At 42.4% G+C, this 19258-nt stretch overlaps 1 protein-coding gene across 1 annotated transcript in view; it reads left to right on the plus strand.

Moving 5' to 3' along the window:
- Positions 1-3737, plus strand: part of SRCIN1 (SRC kinase signaling inhibitor 1) — a 211176-nt gene extending 207439 nt beyond the window's left edge. Inside the window, exon 21 of the mRNA XM_040437242.1 lies at positions 1794-3737. Coding sequence (XP_040293176.1) covers positions 1794-1799 — 6 coding nt within the window. The 3' untranslated portion in view covers positions 1800-3737. The remainder of the gene's footprint in view (positions 1-1793) is intronic.
- Positions 3738-19258: the final 15521 nt, after the last annotated feature.

Consider the following 19258-nt stretch of genomic DNA (forward strand, 5'->3'; position numbering starts at 1 on the left):
TGCAAAAATGGATCCATTTGTATTATCTGTAACATAGCCAAGACGGATCCATCATGAACTCCATTGAAAGTCAATGGGAGACAGATCTGTTTTCTATTGTGCCAGATTGTGTCAGATCCATCCCCATTGACTTACACTGTGTGCCAGGACTGATCCGTTTGGCTCAGTTTCATCAAGCGGACAGCAAAACGCTGCAGAGCGGAATGGAGATGGAACGGAGGCAAACTGATGCATTCTGAGCGGATCCTTATCCATTCAGAATGCATTGGGGCAAAACAGATCCATTTTGGACCGCTTGTGAGAGCCCTGAACGGATCTCACAAACGGAAAGCCAAAACACGAGTGTGAACGTAGCCTTAGTTATGTTTCCTGACCCCTGTTTGCCTTTACCTACTCAAATGGCCACATTACTTATGGGAGGCCATGCTTGATTTCTTATAATTTCGTTTTATTTTACTTTTTCATGTAATATTAACATGACTAAACTTCCTTGTATTTCATTGTCATGCCCTACCATAGGTTTACCTGTGCCCTTCCAGTCCCAAAAACCAGCCTGTGTTCTTCAAGCTTCATTCCCTCTCTTTTCCATCAGTGCCCTGCTAGACTGTCTTTTACCATTTTGTCCATAGCCCCACTGCACTTTTTCTTCTCCAAAGGCTAATTATATGAATTTCCCTCTGCAAATCCATTTCTTCTACTACAAAATATCTTTCAACAATATTTCTGATAGATTTCCATAGGCTCCTATACCATCACAGTGTTGTTTCATCATTTTATTTCTATTCAGAGCATTTTACCCACTTTTATTATTATAAAGTGATGGCATTAGATCCTTGGGGTCAGACCTTTGGGGCCCCATTATTTCTGAGAATAAAGGGGACCCCCTGCTGGTATTGCACTGATCTGTACAAGGAACTGCAGCACTGCATACTGGTATATAAATGGTCCAGCTGGGTGTCGAGAAGTGCTGCTGTGAAAGGACAACTTAGAAGTGGACTCAGGGTCTCAGGATCATAGGGATTCCCAAAGGTCAGACCCCCACTGATAGGTTTATCCCTTTCAATGGGGCTGTCTCATCTTGACAACTGGTTATTAAATTAAATACAGCCATGCAATCAGCCAACCGCTGCAGGTCCAGCTTCTGTAATGACCAGCGATCAGCTATCATTATTTTAGGAAGAGGTGGCCATCATACACAACATCTATTATACTGCATGTGACCCATTCAAAGTAATGGCTGACCATGTGGTAATTCATGTCTCTCCTCTGGTTCATAGACAATGGTCCCCAGTAGGCGTCCTAGTTTTATGATATTGATATGTCCTAGGAGAGCATATGAAAGAGGATTGTCTTAATAAGACAATACACTTATTGTCCTTTCATGCTACTGTCACCAATCACCTTTCTTTTTTTTACTTCCTTCCATTCATTGACTTCAGAATCCAGATGTCTCTTGTGCATATTGGTTGAAATGTCCTAATTTCCTCAGTCTACTTCTCACTCTCCTTTCCAGGCAGCTAGATCATCTAAAGAGGCTGGTAGTATGAATGAGAATAACCCTGGATCGGATAAAAATGCACCTTCTCGAACCTCTATCCCCGTACTGACTTCCTTTGGTTCAAGGAACTCCTCTATTTCCTTCTAAATCATCTACTTTGCAAGTTTTTTTTTCAACTGTGCTCTTTTCATCTAAAATTCCCCTTCATGCTCCTTGAAGTGTGGACTATTAAGTCGGCCAATTTCTTCTTGCTGAGAGTCTTCTCACCAGTTTTTCTTCCTCTGCGTTTTATCAGCTTTGAAAAACATGACACGGCAAAGGGCTGAAAACGCGGAGAGATGTGTGAGACGTGATGTACAACAGTCGACGCATTCCACGGTGCCTCTCACCTCCCAGGGCGTGACTGTTACGACACCTGCAGCTGCTCATCTTTCCAAATGATGTAGATAGGAATCTTCGGAAGCCAGGACTTTACCGGACAGTATCTCGGGGTCCCGAGCATTGTATGTTGCTTTGTTGTTTTTTTTTCAGTTTTTTTTTTCAATGCTTAATTTATATGTTGTTCCTGTAGTTTCTGTGGAAGTCTAGAGCTGTCAGGATTATCTTTTTTTTTGTGTATTGCGTTGCCAGCAATAAGCAAAGACCCCAACCTCCCCACTCCCCCAAGAGAGCAGATTGTATTTTTGGGTGTTTGTACTGCACCCACAATTTCACAGTAGTCCAGAAGAAAGGTAAGTCCATGTTCTGTGCCACGCCTTGGTTAATCGTTGCAAGCACAGACTGAAAGGAAGTGGTGGCCTCCGTGTCGCCAGGTGTGTGGTATTACATGATCACTCACACAAGAGTGTGAGATGCCAAGACTGGTGACACCAACACTGTTAAATTTGTTTAGCAATATCTATTCTCTGACCAGTCGTGAGCAGGAGCAGAAGGTGGACTTCAGGGCACAATGTAGAGACGTTCCTGGAGATTTCATAGTCAATAGGATGTCGAAAGGAGTCAAAACCAACCTAAGGGATTGTTATAGGCGTTCCGTATGGGTTGTAGGGTTTTAATTGTAGGACATTCCTGTGTAACATTGTGTAATATAAGCACAGACATTGATAACACTATATGTGAAGTGTGTGTGTGTGTGTTGGTGATTTGTCCGTCTAAGAAAGTGTGTTTTATGGACAGAGAGACCTGAAGAGCAAGGCACACAATTTAATTTGCTTCTGTCTATTCTCACACTGTGCGCTTAGCTTCTCGTTTTTGTAAACTCTTCATTTTTTTTGTACAGAGGTCGAGTTTATATAAAGATAATGAACACCCTATACAGTCACATCTCAGTAACAAACTAGCTCTTTCCATTCGCTGAAAGCGACCTACCCTTTTTTTAATTGTATTACGAATAAACCTATAAATATATATATATACATATTATATATAAAAATAGATGCTGAATAGAAGTATATATATCACAATTTAAAATCTTTCCTTTTATGGTGCGAGAGGGGTTGATTGAACAGGGTACTTCCATATGGGGAGGGGTTGGAAATTTTAATTCCAGAGATTTATTCCAGACCTATGACACCTAAAGCAGGGGTTAAGGTCTGTACAGGGTTTCCATACCTAATGTATGGTGCTAAAGATGTCCAATATACTTTTCTGATCACATTCCTGGGCATCTCTTGCAGTGAAAGCATCTATTAGGGATTGTTATGTAATTTATACAGCATGTTCTGCCCTAAATACCCTGTTTTTAATGCAGCAGAGCAGTAGCACTTTCCAAAGAAATTCTATCAATCTACAAAAACATTAAATTAATAATATAGATGTATTTATTTTTTGGATGTTCCTTATTAGCATCTTAAAGAAATGTATTAAAAAATATTCCAGGATTATGGCATAAAATACAGATTATTGTTTTATCATCACTTCTGTAGGAAAGTGCACAAATGCAGCAGCATACATAGAAGAGAGGTGCCCCAAAGCAACGTGTGAAATGGGCAACCTATGATGGTGCTGGGTTTCACCACCAAGGACAGAAGAATCTAGTGTTTGTTTCCTTTCCACAACCCTTAGGTCAGTTCCCCAACCCTTGTTGGTTAGCACTACAGCTCCTCTAAGAGGTCCTGCACAGGTTCTCACCACCCAGCAGCAAAAAGCATGGGACCTACGTGGGCTTGGCTCCTACTCTCCAACGACCTCATAGCAAACCATAGTTTGCCCCTATGGTTTGTATACCTTTGCAAAGACATTCAAGACATGCTTATATAGTGGTCTCCAGCCTGCGGCTTGTTTAATGTGTCATCTGGGAATAATAGCAGTTTATGGTCATATAACCATTCAACATATTCCCCTTCAAAATTCATCACTTTAGGGGTTGTTCACATGGCGGGTTTTACAGCGTAATTTTGGCGCGCTTTTCTATGAGAGGCAGCACTGAGGATTGTGGAGTTGTGGCTTAAAGCTGCGGCTGTGCCCAGAAGGGACATGTCCCTTCTTGGGGCGGCGGCGGCTATGATCCTCAGCGCGGCTTCCCTTTTGAGATGTGTGGGAGACAGAAAGACCGGTTTTAGGTGGAATTTGTCCTCGCCAAAATTCTGCTGTGAAACCCACCGGTTGAACGTCCCTTTTACTAGTATTTTCAGATAACTTTCCTTAGTGTAATATATTCCATTCTAATTCTGTGCATCAGCCAAGCTCTACCACCCGAAAATAATGAAGGCAGACATTATGTATAATAAAGAAGTAGATCTTCATTTCTGACTATTCCCAGTAGTAGAAGAACAATTGATAGATGTCTTCATTATGTTGCCATTCAGTCTCCAATTTATAACAGAGTATATTAGAGAACTGGAGCACTTAATGTGTTGGGATATATGAGATATATTTCTACAATCTAGATGCACTTGTCTCCAGTACATATACAGTATTTCCCTCAAAATGTTATAAGAAATACATCTATTTAGTTTACAGTGTTTCCTGCAGCTTTACCATGTTTGAGTATAATGGGGGAGATTTATCTAAACTGGTGTAAAGATAAACTGGCCTAGTTGCCCATAGCACCCAATCAGAATCCACCTTACATTTTCCAAAGGAGCTCTGAAACATGAACGGTGGAATCTGATTGGTTGCTATGGGCCAGTTTTCCTTTACAGTAGTTTTGATAAATCTCCCCTACTAGGTTTATATTATAATCACCTAATACATATATATATATATATATATAATCCCCTTAGTGCCCACTAATACGCCTTTTTACTGACATAAAAAAGGGGGGTTTTAGCTAAACAACTGGCTTTAATCAATCATTACATGCACCCAAAATGGTGCATTAAAAACTATAACTTGTCCTGCAAAAAAATAAGATCTCATACAAGTACATTGATAAAAAAAAACAAAAAAGTTATAGCTCTTGAAATGCGATTTTTAAAAAATGTGTGTGGTCACTAAGGGGTTAAAAGCTTTTGCCTTCCACTAAATGGAATCAGTAATTTAATATAAGTCCCCGATAAGGGCAGTGCCTCAGTCATGTCACCTAAACCAAGAACGGCTGCCTCCTCTATAGACGCCAAATGAAGTCCTCTCACCATGTATGAAATTCTCTAGAACAGGGTTCCCCAACTCCAGCCCTCAGGGCCCACTTGTCAGGATTTAGGAGTATCCCACAGAATGAACACCTGTGGTAAATCCTGATGGATGGGCACTAATTATATTAGCTGCCCAATACTAAGGAAATCCTGAAAACATGACCGGCAGGTGTGCCCTGAGGACTGGAGTTGAGGAACACTGCTCTAGCACATGCAGATTAATTGTACAAATTGATGTCCAGAGCAAACTAATCCTCCTCTTTGCTCTTCTGCCCAGTGTGAATACTTACGCAAGCTTATTCATTCTACATGTCTTTCCTGCCTCCATGGTCTTAGTGCATAATTCTGTCTGAACCCCCTCCCAATATATACAATATTGTTTGAACATTATAGAAAAACAGGCAGCTTTAAAATATGTATTAGGGCTCATGCACACGAACATATTTTCTTTCCATGTCCGTTCAGTTTTTTTTGCAGGACCATTCACTTCAATGGGTCTGCAAAAAAAAAAATGGAAGTTACTCCGTGTGCATTCCGTTTCCGTATGTCCATATTTCCGTTCCGCAAAAAAATAGAACATGTCCTCTTATTGTCCGCATTACGGACAAGGATAGTACAGTTCTTTGAAGGGCCAGCTGTTCTGTTCTGCAAAATACAGAATGCACACGAATGTCATCCGTATTATTTGCGGATCCGTTTTTTGCGGACCGCAAAATACATACGGTCGTGTGCATGAGCCCTTAGAAAGTATTTTCCATATTGGTGGAGAATTGGAGAATCCACCTGTTGGGTTCAAAATTGCTGCAGCTTGAACATCTGACTACAGGTTAACGGTATTATTTATATGTAAAGGAAAGCTGTAGAGATCAGTGGTTTTCCTGCTCATGAGGCCTCATGCACACGACCGTTTTTTTCGGGTCTGCATCCGAGCCGCAGTTTTTGACCTATTCACTTCAATGGGGCTGCAAAAGATGTCCGCATCCGTTGCTCCGTTCCGAGGCCCCACAAAAAAAATATAGCATGTCCTATTCTTCTCCGTTTTGCGGACAAGAATAGGCATGTCTACAATGGGCCGCGGAAGGCACACGGGCGGCTTCAGTTTTTTGCGGATCCGCGGTTCGGTCTGCAAAAACCAGCACGGTCGTGTGCATGAGGCCTAATAGTAATACAATGACAGATGACTTGTCACCAATATTCTCAAAAAATCCCATGGACATCAGCATCTCCCTCAGTGGTTCCTTTTATTCCATTAATCCAAACATATACAACAACAAAAAGTGACGTTTCGGCTACATCATAGCCTTTCTCAAGTATGATGTAGCTGAAATGTCACTTTTTTTTGTATATTTTTTGATTGGCTTAATAAAAATAACTATTGAGTGGTGCTGAGGTCCATGGAATTTTTTTAGTTTACTGAGCGCTGAATGTGGATCCATCGGCGGGACAGCATGTTGAATTCTTGATGGGTAATCATAAGGGACATTGTTGTAGCAATGGAATATAGCAATGTTAGCAAGAAGCATCAGTGTCACAGATACATTGTTTCACTATTGACTAAATCATTTAAAAGATACTACAAATACTGCCTCATGGTAATGGTAGGTCAGCATACAGGAGTCACCACTATGTGAAAAAGGCTCTTATTTTATGTCCATAGTTGAACCAATATAAAAGTTTATGTTGTCAAAGAATTTTTCCAGGAAGAATTTAGAAGAAATAATAGAGAAGCCTTCACATCCACTTATCCCCTTCTGCTGTCGTTCCAAGGTTGCAGCTCAGATCTGTGCCACCTTCAGCTTCCCGTCCCGGCTCAACACGACTCACTGGAAATGCCAGCTCAGAAAATCACTGACTGAGGCTGGTCACTGCTAAGCTAAGGCTAGTGGTTGGCTGAGTAAGTCTTTCCTGGTATCTCCACCACACCGAGCCCGGAAAGGAAGTGGAGAACAGTGGTGTAATGGCAGCAGAGTGGGTGAGTAATGCTTCTTTTTTAACATTTTCAGGCATTTTTTTTTTATTCTCCCCGGAAAATCTTTTTCAAGGTATAATTAAAAAAATGGATATTAGAAAAAATGTATCATCTTTTCCTTCCCTGAAAACATGAACACTCCACTACATGGGTTATGTCTGGTATTACAACTTAGCCCTATTCATGTGAATGGGGATAAGCTAAAATACCAGAAAAAACCCAGGACAAGACTGGGGCTGTTTCCAGGGAGAAAGCAGCATCTTTTTGTTGTAGTCCAATAAGGAGACAGCAGTATTTTACACTGTGCACTTAACCACTGATCCTCTGCTACCTAGAAATACCTCTGTGCTGCTGTTTGTATTTATATGTTTTGTACATTGCATATGAACTACAGGTGAAGAAAACCCCTTATTGTTCATTTAAACATATTCCAACATTTTTAAATTCCTAAATGTATCAAGTCTCTGGTCCGAAGATGTGAACTAATGACAAACATCTGGATGAGTGACCCTGCATAACTTACCTTTATTAAAGTGAAGCCTAAATTGACTAAGTATATTTTGTTTCCTTGGCTTATTCACATTTTGATTTTACCCAAAGGGAAATTTAGTGTTGTGTTAAGAAAGTCACAACAGTCAAAGAGGAAAACTACTCTGGCCTACATTCATGAACAAGTTGTAGTTGTATTGGTAGTTAAGTATTCACTGTGAGGGGAATTTATTAGGCGACTTACACCAGTTGGGGCATGAAACAGTCACACATTTTGACGCATAGTGGTTTTGCACAAAATATTGTTCCTTTCTGTAGCCACTTTTTAAAAAGTTAGCAGGGCTTAGTGGGAGGGAGCATGGCCTCCTCCATCCCAACAGACCTACTTTAGCGCAAATAAGCATCTGCCTTTTCCAGTGCACCGACTGCCAGAAGATGTGCCAAATTTTTGGAGTCCTGCCTTTTAATAAACTTGGAGTATCTTACTCCAGCACACTTCTTTTTAAGCCTGGCATATGGAATGTCGGCCTTAATAAATTCCCCTCTATGTGCACAGTGGGGAGATGTACTAAGCTAAATGCACTAGAATTCTGGCAAAATTTGCACCAAAAAGCTGGTATACATACCAGATTTTTTGTTTTTTGCCTCAACAGACAGTTTTCAAGAGTCTAGAAAAGAGGAATGACTTAGACGAGTCTTCAAATGCACCAAATTGTGCCAAAATTTTAGTGCAAAATATTGGTCTAAAGTAAGCCAAGCAAGAGGTGGGCATGAAGCAAAGTGTGAATAAGCCATAAATAATTGAAGGTTCCATATTGGACTGTGGCGACCGTGAGTGAGGAAGCATGCGGACACCTGGTTTTTGCATGATAAATTTAGCAATATTGTCTCTATGTTGTAAAATAATAAAAAGGAAAGTTTGGGGATATAAAATTGACTTGAGGGGGAAATATACTTTTGCTTTTGTTTTATTCCTTAAAAAAAAAAAAGAAAATCTGTCTGAGCATGGTTAATATTTGTGAAATGTTCAAGGCCTCTCAAAGCGTCTCTCTTCGCAGTGATTCTGGGTAATGATGTCATTTTGTACAGTCAATGCTACAATTGTAGAATATAGCTCTATGTATAAATATATGGATGCCATAAATATTCCGTGAAAAAAAAGAATTCATGTGTTTTTCTTTTGCGTGGAAATAAGATTTCATTCTAGTTTTGTCTATTTGCGGGTTAAAGGAGTTATCCCAAGAAACGTATTCATATGCAATGAATAAGGCATTTACAATAATCTATTATTACAGTATATATTCAAAAACAATCTTGTATAGTTTTTCATGTATATTTTCCTCTGGTATCGTCCCTTGCTGTTTATCCTTCTGGCCCACGTCTCCTGCATTTAGAGATGGATCTACATGCTCCGTAGATTCCCTCTTTCCTTTCCCTCCTCTCAGTGCTGGAGTACTGACCTCACAGTAAGGCGTCCCAGACATCTTTCATTCATTTATCCCTACTTCACTGTCTAGAGATATAGCTATATATTTCTATAAATTTAGGAGAAGGAAATTGCATTCCATAGTGCTATTTATTAGTGGAATCACTGGGGCTTTGTGTGTAGGGCACTTTTCTATGCAGGGGAGTAAGGGATTAAAAAGAGCTGATTGCAATGCACTCTTGAGTTGTAGGTGCTTGATGAGCTGCTGCCCACTCACAGAAAGGGAAATCAGAGCCCAGCTGATTGGATATAGATGACCTATCCTTAGGATAGGTCATCAATATCAGGAGCCTGGAAAACTACTTTAACCCTTTCAGGATCTTTACAGGATAGGATTATATTTTTTGCCAAAGGGGTCCAAAATGCAAATGTATGGCATAAGTTAGCATAAAATGAAAAAACAAACAAATGGCCATTCAATACTGTTTAAAATGTAATTGGTGTTATAAAAAGACACACACAAATGGACACATACAGTCAGGTCCATAAATATTGGGACATCGACACAATTCTAACATTTTTGGCTCTATACACCACCACAATGGATTGGAAATGAAACGAACAAGATGTGCTTTAACTGCAGACTGTCAGCTTTAATTTGAGGGTATTTACATCCAAATCAGGTGAACGGTGTAGAAATTACAACAGTTTGCATATGTGCCTCACACTTGTTAAGGGACCAAAAGTAATGGGACAGAATAATAATCATAAATCAAACTTTCACTTTTTAATACTTGGCTGCAAACCTTTGCAGTCAATTATAGCCTGAAGTCTGGAATGCATAGACATCACCAGACGCTGGGTTTCATCCCTGGTGATGCTCTGCTAGGCCTCTACTGCAACTGTCTTCAGTTTTTGCTTGTTCTTGGGGCATTTTCCCTTCAGTTCTGTCTTCAGCAAGTGAAATGCATGCTCAATCGGATTCAGGTCAGGTGATTGACTTGGCCATTGCATAACATTCCACTTCTTTCCCTTAAAAAACTCTTTGGTTGCTTTTACAGTATGCTTTGGGTCATTGTCCATCTGCACTGTGAAGCGCTGTCCAATGAGTTCTGAAGAATTTGGCTGAATATGAGCAGATAATATTGCCTGAAACACTTCAGAATTCATCCTGCTGCTTTTGTCAGCAGTCACATCATAGATAAATACAAGAGAACCAGTTCCATTGGCAGCCATACATGCCCACGCCATGACACTACCACCACCATGCTTCACTGATGAGGTGGTATACTTAGGATCATGAGTTCCTTTCCTTCTCCATACTCTTCTCTTCCCATCACTCTGGTACAAGTTGATCTTGGTCTCATCTGTCCATAGGATGTTGTTCCAGAACTGTGAAGGCTTTTTTTAGATGTCGTTTGGCTAACTCTAATCTGGCCTTCCTGTTTTTGAGGCTCACCAATGGTTTACATCTTGTGGTGAACCCTCTGTATTCACTCTGGTGAAGTCTTCTCTTGATTGTTGACTTTGACACACATACACCTACCTCCTGGAGAGTGTTCTTGATCTGGCCAACTGTTGTGAAGGGTGTTTTCTTTACCAGGGAAAGAATTCTTCGGTCATCCACCACAGTTATTTTCCATGGTCTTCCGGGTCTTTTGGTGTTCCTGAGCTCATCGGTGCGTTCCTTCTTTTTAAGAATGTTCCAAACAGTTGTTTTGCCCACGCCTAATATTTTTGCTATCTCTCTGATGGGTTTGTTGTGCTTTTTCAGACTAATGATGGCTTGCTTCACTGATAGTGACAGCTCTTTGGATCTCATCTTAAGAGTAGACAGCAGCAGATTCCAAATGCAAATAGCACACTTGAAATGAACTCTGGACCATTTATCTGCTCATTGTAATTGGGATAATGAGGGAATAACACACACCTGGCCATGGAACAGCTGAGAAGCCAATTGTCCCATTACTTTTGGCCCCTTAACAAGTGGGAGGCACATATGCAAACTGTTGTAATTCCTACACCGTTCACCTGATTTGGATGTAAATACCCTCAAATTAAAGCTGACAGTCTGCAGTTAAAGAACATCTTGTTCGTTTCATTTCAAATCCATTGTGGTGGTGTATAGAGCCAAAAATGTAACAATTGTGTCGATGTCCCATTATTTATGGACCTGACTGTAGTTGTCCAGCCACATATTGCATCTGTCAGTCACAAGTGCACCATAGGTGATGAGCAATTATGGGTAAATCTGTGGCCGGCAAACAATCAGGCATCTGTGCCACCCATATATTCAGCAAAAAGTGTCCCCATATATGTCAGTCCACAGTTACCACTTGCTAGTCAAGCCCCCTGTCCCACAAACAAAACTTGTGTGTATTCCATGCTGGGAGTGAGATGTTGCTTCCCTCTCCTCTGTGATCTCCTCCATCCAGGGGCGGACTAAGAACTTAAAGTGGCCCTGGAAGAAAAAAAAACTAAAAGTGGCCCCATTACGTAGGCAGGCCCAATATAACAGAAGGCGGGACAATACAAGTAGGCGGGGTCAACAATACCATAGAGCAAAATACCATCCCAGCAGTACCAAACAACACAGTGTAGCACAATATACTGCCCCAAAAGCTGGCCCTCTGTGGTGGCCATCAATAGCTACCATCTTCTGTCCTCCTCCAGTTGTCTATGGAGTAGGGGGCTTAGGAAGTGAGGTGTGGGCCACAGCAGTTGAATTCAGGAGGGCATGTGTGGTCGCTGGCTGGGTACCATGAGTACCTGATTATCACATTAATTACTGTTGAGAACTCATTATGTACCCGGTCAATGGCAGAGAGGAGGGCTTGGGTGGCCCCCTGGGGCATCGGCCCACCAGGAATTTTCCCTGTAGGGTCTATGGCCAATAAGCCCCTGCTTCCATCCCCAGTACAGATGACGGAGGGGACAGCATGCTCACTTAACACCGCTTAGAGAACAGGACGGGCTTCCCTTCCTATTCTCTTATGCCCTATGTCGATTTACAGAGCAGTCATTTAGACTGACGTTTCGCACCCTGCGGGAGAACGTTTATTAGCGGCTGACAACACATGTAGAGCCTCTATTATACATGACAGCCCATTTAAAATTTGTCACATCATCTACTGTCTGTGCGCCACAAACTACTTCTGTTTTCTGATGTAACTTATAGTAAAGGTTTCATTTGTTTCATGATCTCGTGTAGATTTCTTTCTTAGGCTACTTTCACATTGGCGGCACAGCTCTCCGGTAGGCTGTTCTGACATTGAATGGTGGGGAAAAAAAAGAATAACCCTCCCTAAAATATAACCTTTATTAATGACATTTAAAATATGTAGTGCCTAATTATGGGAATTTTAAAATTGGTTAAAGGCTAACCGGAGAGCGCCAATGGCCCACTAGGTAAACCGTACCCCCTCAGGATGTGGTCTGGATGGTAACACCTGTGTTATAGTCGGACAGGGAATTGGAAAAGGGAAGCTATCCCGTCTTTCCTTACCTAAAGCGGAATAGCCGCCCTGATAAGAGCGATCCCACTGTCTTTGAAGCTGGTTCTAGGAAACCTTGACCTAGCAAACAGATGGTAGAAGACTAGTGGGATGCCTAACTGGAGGGAGACTTGGTGGCTGATGGAGCAAGTTGTATAGTGGGTGTAATAGTACGTTGTAGGGACAAAGATGTGTAGAAGGTCCCAGGGACTAGTATATCCGGATACCCCCCCCCCCCCCATGTGCAGAGGTATAAGTGGATGGATACTCTGCTGTGTGGGGAGAGAGCCACCCCACAGAACCAGATGGACCCAATTTTGTGGTCATGTCATTAGAGTACACTATCACTAGCTACAATTTTAGACCTTCCTGACATGCTCTGGGGGCATTAGGGTTCCCCACTGATTTTCACCTGATTGACAATTAGTCAGGGTTTCCTGACCATATTTTTAACTAGTGGGGGTCATTCTCTAGGATGGCTGTCCAGCTACAGTAGGGCAGGTTGGGGCCGATTTCTCCCCCACACAGCAGAGTATCCATCCACTTATACCTCTGCACGTTGGGGGGGTTATCCTTCACACATGGAAGATTTTGTTGCATAAATTTCTGTGACTAAAAATAAGTTCCATTCATCCGGGGCTTGTAGAAATGTATGTGATTTTCAAATTCTGCTGTGAGTGAAGGCACCCCTAGGGCTCTTTCACATGAGCGATACAGATTGTGCCAGAATCTGTTCAGGGAAAAAAACTGATAGTTTTGCAAGTAAGTTCAATCAGTTGCATTCAGTGTGTGTTTTTTCCTTCCAGATTGCATGCGTTTTTCACGTGTGAAGAAAAACTAAAGAATAACAGCCCCATTCGCTTCTATGGAGCCAGAGCTGCGTGAAAAACACAAAATATAGAACGTGCTGCGATTTTTCCTGAATGCAAAGATGAAATGAATGGGTCAGGATTCAGTCTGGATACTATGCGTTCGCTACACACATCACATTCAGACGGAGAACTCGCTTGTGTGAAAGAGCCCTTAAGGACTTAAGACAGATAATTGTCCTCTACATTATTCTTGGCAGAACATCCCCTTTTTACATGTGACTTGTCGGCTGATCAGTGGGATTGAGAACGTACAATGTTTTCAGGCGATAATCATCCCATGTACAAGGCCCTGTATACAAAGGTGGGGTAATCTGTGTAATGCAGCAGAATATTGGGTCAGTAAAACATGCAAGAAGCTTTATTCAGCAGTATCTCCATAAAAAAAAAAAAGAAAGAAAAAAAGCTGGAGAAAACAAACATTAAAAATTCTTATACATTTTATATTATATGTTACACATTTAGAGACCATATTTACAGAACAGCATGAAGTAATACTTTACATTATATGCAGAACAGGCTTATACATTAGTCACAATACTAGTCTGGAATGGCAGCAGTTTTCATACAGAACACTTTCACTACGAATTCTGGGCCGAGAAGGCTTGCAGCGTTAACCCTGTGCACCTCCTTAAGGCCGCCACACATACACAGCTTGAGCCGGCGCGTTTTAACCCTTCTGTTGCCAGTGACATCTCTGCTGATGAACGACCTACTGTTGCGTGACTCTATCAGTAATAGCAATATACATCGCAGCGACACGTTATAAACAGTTTGTTAGCAGCACCAGGTCAATATATATAAATATATATATATATATTTACAGGGTCGTGGAAGGGGTGGGCTAGGATTTGAGGTCAATAGAGATAATAAAAAAAAGAGTGAGTAATAAAGCATTGGAGGGGGGGGGGGGGTGGGGGGTGGCAGACACTACTACTGGGAAGAGGTTGGCAAGGTGTATGTACACAGTTATAGAGCAGAAGCTGACGACACAGGTAGAGCCTGTATCAGACATGACAGCACAGGCTTTATGTGAAACTGGTGGGGCAGGTGATCAGGCATCTGGAGTGGGTACAATAAAGACATAGGCGGTGCAGGGTACAGGCAAAAGAAATGGAGCAAACAGCGGTGAGGGGGTCCCAGGACAGAGGCAGCATTTATACTTAGTACACATCAAGGGGTAACAGTCGAAAAGATATTGCCTAGATTCTGCAAGAGAAGATCCTTTATTTCAGGGCAGTGAACTAGCTGGAGGGGTGCAGGAGAGCCATGCTTTGTAGGTTAGATGCAAGAGCTAAAGCCAAGAAGGAGTGCGGTGCCCCTATGGATGACACTATACCGTTACCTTGCTTGTGACTCGTCTTTGGCATGTACGGGGGAGGGGGGCATGTTATTCATATACACAGAACTATGCACTGTCCAATCTTACACCTTCTTATTACACCTTAGCTTTCAACCTAAACTTCAGTGGTTTGCAACCTGCGGTTCCCAGCATGCAACCACTGCTTATCTAGTACTTTACCCGTCACCCATGACTATACAGTGCCTGCACATGGAACGGCTTTCTAGGGAATCGCAATCCTAAGGGTTCGTTAGAACTTTGTTAAAATAGGAGCCAATGTAAACTAGGATGTATTCACCTCCAGCGCTTACTTCAAATGTGAAAACTTTATGGGGGAGATTATTTATTAATCCATGTTGCGCTGGTATGAGATGCGCCACAATTATTAAGAGGCATACACTCTTAATTGTGGTGCATGTCGTGCCTGACCTGAAATCTAACCCAGCCAGGAGCTGGAGTAGGTTTGAAGTGTAAATTGCACAAGTTTTCTGGCACATGTTAAATACGCCCTCTCATTTTTTTCCAAAAGTGGTGAGTGTTGGAATGGAGAAAAAAGTCACAACTTCTGGTGCAAACCAGGATTTTAAACCAACATTTGCAACTATGCTAGAAAACTGGCATAGAAAATTGACAAACCTTCCCCATGTGCCCAGGCCTCTGGTGGATCGGGTGTTTTATTAATCCCAGGTTAGAAGGATAAGCCAGGTTTAATCCTATAATTCATACACATCACCACTAACTATTCCACAACAGCCATCACCTTGCTCTGACCTACAACCATTTCATCACAAGTAAACTGCGATCTACAACCCAAAGGCTGGCGCAAAGCAGACTTGAGGGTTCCAACTTTTCATCACATCCCCTTCCTCAGATATTTTGTATAAATTCAATATAAAAGTCTATAAACTGGAGCTGTGAATGACAAAAAGTCTGTATGTAGCTCTGTAACCGCTCCCGATGCCATCAATACCAGTCCAGGTTTCTCCAATCCATCTAGCTAGTACAAAAAAATATTAAAAGGGACACTACATTTTTTTTATATCTAGAACAATTCTGAAACGTCCGCGCCTAGGTTGCTTCTCTCGTTTTATTCAGTTATGTACATTTGACCTTGGTGTGCCAAAATATGGATGCCCTTATTCAATGCAAGGGGGCTTACATAGCACAAGTTGTCTCAGGACAACCCTTGTCCTCCTGCCTTCCTAAGCTACTATGGTATGAAGAGTAGACTTGTAAGATGTAGCTCCTTCACAACAGTGATCTGCAACCAGTGGCTCTTACAACATGCTGGGAGCTGTAGTACCACAGACTGCAGACCTGGTGTAAATTATAGAATGGTGCAGATAATTCTGCCTGTACCAGGCTGAGGTAACAAAAGCTTTTGTTAGAATGAGGTAAATTTGTTTGATAATGGCACTTGGTTCTAACAGTAAATCATCTTTCTAACGCTGAGACAGACAGGGGTCTATCTGCACCATGGCATGTGCGTCTACCACTCATGTGCGGGGACACAGCATCCGTGAAAAATGAATAGCACACGGGTGGCTTCCATGTGCACTTCATTTTATTCTTATTCCCATAGAAATAAAATGGCGAGTCTGTTCTACATAAACAGGTCAGAATAGGACATGCACAGAGCATCTCGGAATGGGCACACCAGTCTGTCAATATAAAAAAAAAAAAGATGTGTGATTAGTGGACAGCACAAGGAAGAGAAAAACAGATGAATGAATAAGCCCTTAAAGATATTGTCACATTAAGACAATTTATCCCCTACCCACAGGATAGGGGATAAGTGTCTGATCAGCGGGGGCTGACCACTAGGGCCCCTGCCAATGACGAGAACAGGCCTGCGTTCTCATGATCAGTGGGTGCCCCAGCAGTCAGACCTCCCGCTGATCAGACACTTTATCCCCTATTCCTGAGGTTACGGGATTAGTTGTCTTAATGGGACAACCCCTTTAAAGTGTACCTCCAACCACTGGATAGCGGAGGCAGTCAGTATGGTAAATATTATGGCGGAGGCAGACTTGGAAGAATGGATACGTTTATCTCCAAGGCAAACAGTCTTTACTACACAATTACTTACAATGGCCTTGGAAATACTGCCATCCCCTCTCCCCATCAGGCGATTCAGACAACGTATCGGCTATGGAGGTGCAGCCCATCATTACACAGGCTCCATTATTGAAGGCTATTATCCCAAGAACAGTTAAATGGTACCTATAAGTAAATGAAATGCTATGTCCCTTACTTCCAGGGAGCATAGAACAGCACTTTCCCTCTACCCTACCTCTGCTTTGGACAACCCCTTTCTGTTAGAAGAGTCCCCTGATATCAAAGGGTTGATGTGTAGGACCCCCATACATCAGTCGACAGTCTAATGTCTATGGGGAACTCCTGACTCCCCCCGACAGATGATGTTGGGGAAGAGAAGAATTAGGTGGAGTATTTTCACTTGATCCTTTTGTTCTCCCTTGAGATAAGCTGTCAGCAGAGGTGTCTGGCAGTAGCTCTCTCCTCGCTCCCTATTGACAGCACATACAAGCTCAGAACGTGTATGTACGAGATCGGAGAGACAGCTGTCGGCTGAACGACGTTCCACCGACGGCTACAGAACGTGCATGGCCAGCTTATGTAGGAACTCATCTGCAAGTGTCCTATTTTTATGACAGCACCACAGACGAAATGAAGCGTTACACAGTTCACATTGAAATTGGTAATGCCTGGACAAGCTGAGGCCTATCTAAACGATCCTAAACTAGTGACCCCATATAATAACTCAGAACACCCTGACATAGCATAGGATTTTTTTTTAAACCTGAAAAGCCCTTTAGGCCCACGGCATATGGGAGAGATAATAGATGCCTCAACGACTGCAAGTATTCTGCAACACATTGCACAGCTCAAGCACTTGAAATAACTATTTTAGGTTTCTTTCACACTTCCTTTCATAGTTCCTGCAGAGAACAGCCTGCCAGAGCTCTTTGGATCCGGCGTTGCCGGATGTTACCGGAATGCCCACTGGCCCCATTAACTATAATGGGGTCTGGCGGAGATTTGTCTGCTACCTGGAAAATATTCCAGGATTCAGACAGACAAAACCCGTAGTTGCCAGGTAGGGGCTGGATCTCTGCCGAACCCCATTATAGTCTGGGGCTGGTGGGCATTCCAGTAACTGTTTATTGATGCCCAATCATTTCCCCATGTAAACATGCCCAGCAATCAAATGACAAATTAGCAAATGCCCATTTGTCATTAATCGCATCTTTAATACACACATAAAAATAATTGTTGGCATCACATCGCCCCACATAAACAGGTTTGGATAAACCATCGTGAGAACGATCATTTGTTCAAAACCCTCCCAGTAATTGCAAATTGAAAATAAAAGTTAAAAAAGTGCTGATTGGCTCTCGTTTGGGCAAGTCATTCCGGGACTGAAATACAGATGAGCTATCCTCAGGTTATGTCCTTACTATCAGATTAGTGGGAGCGCAACTCCAAGCACCTCCGTCGATCAGCCGTTTAAAGGGACTGTGGCCCTTGGGTGAGAGCTGGGGCCTCTTTCTTGGTCATGTCCATCAGTCACATGGCCTTTGTGTAGCTCAGTCCCATGCATGTGAATACCAAGCACGGCCGCTATATAATGCGCAGTGCTCTGCTTAGTATACTATGAAGAAGCCGCAGTGTTCGCTAGAGCGCTGCAGGACCTTCAAACAGAGGCTCGGCGGGGGTGCTAAGAGTCAGACCCCCAACAATCAGATATTGATAACTCACCCAAAGGATCAATCATGAATACTTAAAGGAGTTGTCTGAGTTATTTTTTTGTTCCTTGTATGTTTCTAAATAATCAAATGTAAAGGCTTTACCATGCACTTACTGCATCTGTAGTTGCTCCTTTCTCAGATTTCACTGAGGGTCACATAACCTGTGATATCAGCCTCTCTCCCTGCTCTGATAATGTTTGGTGCACAAGCCTGAGAGAGCGGATATGTCTGTACACCAGAAGTCACTGTGCTGGCCACGCGACCTGCACTGCCTTCTTATTCAGGAAAAACTTGAACCCCTTCAGTAGCACAGACTCAGGGCTGAAGGTTTTACTGAGTAGCTGCAGGCAGTGAGGAGACAAATGCTGGGCACAGAAGTTGACAGAGGAGTTATGCAGAGCATTGCACAAGAACAGGTAGGGAGAGGATCCTGTGTGTATCAGCAGTGTCCTTGTACAGCTGGGACTTGTAGTCCTACACATACAACATGCTGCTGAGTCTCCCAGCATTCAGACATGTCACTCAGGGCAGCTCTTGTATCCACTCCCTTTGCAGAGCAGGGGGAGGGGCAGAGATTGTTGTTATTGCAGATAAACAAGGGGCCAGAAGAGAACCAGGGAAATGTGGAAATACAGGGGCGGATTGGCCATAGACCTTACAGGGAAATTTCCCGGGGGGATCGATACCCAGGGGGCCACCTGAGCCCTCCTCACACCGGACAATGGATGTTTTTGGGGATGTATTTTGTGCTGTTGGTGGCAGTATTTTGTGATGGACTGTGGTATATGGCTCTGTTGGGGTGGTATAATGTGCCACAATATGGTAT

The sequence above is a fragment of the Bufo bufo genome, chromosome 6 (assembly GCF_905171765.1).
Source record: "Bufo bufo chromosome 6, aBufBuf1.1, whole genome shotgun sequence".
Lineage (NCBI taxonomy): Eukaryota > Metazoa > Chordata > Amphibia > Anura > Bufonidae > Bufo > Bufo bufo.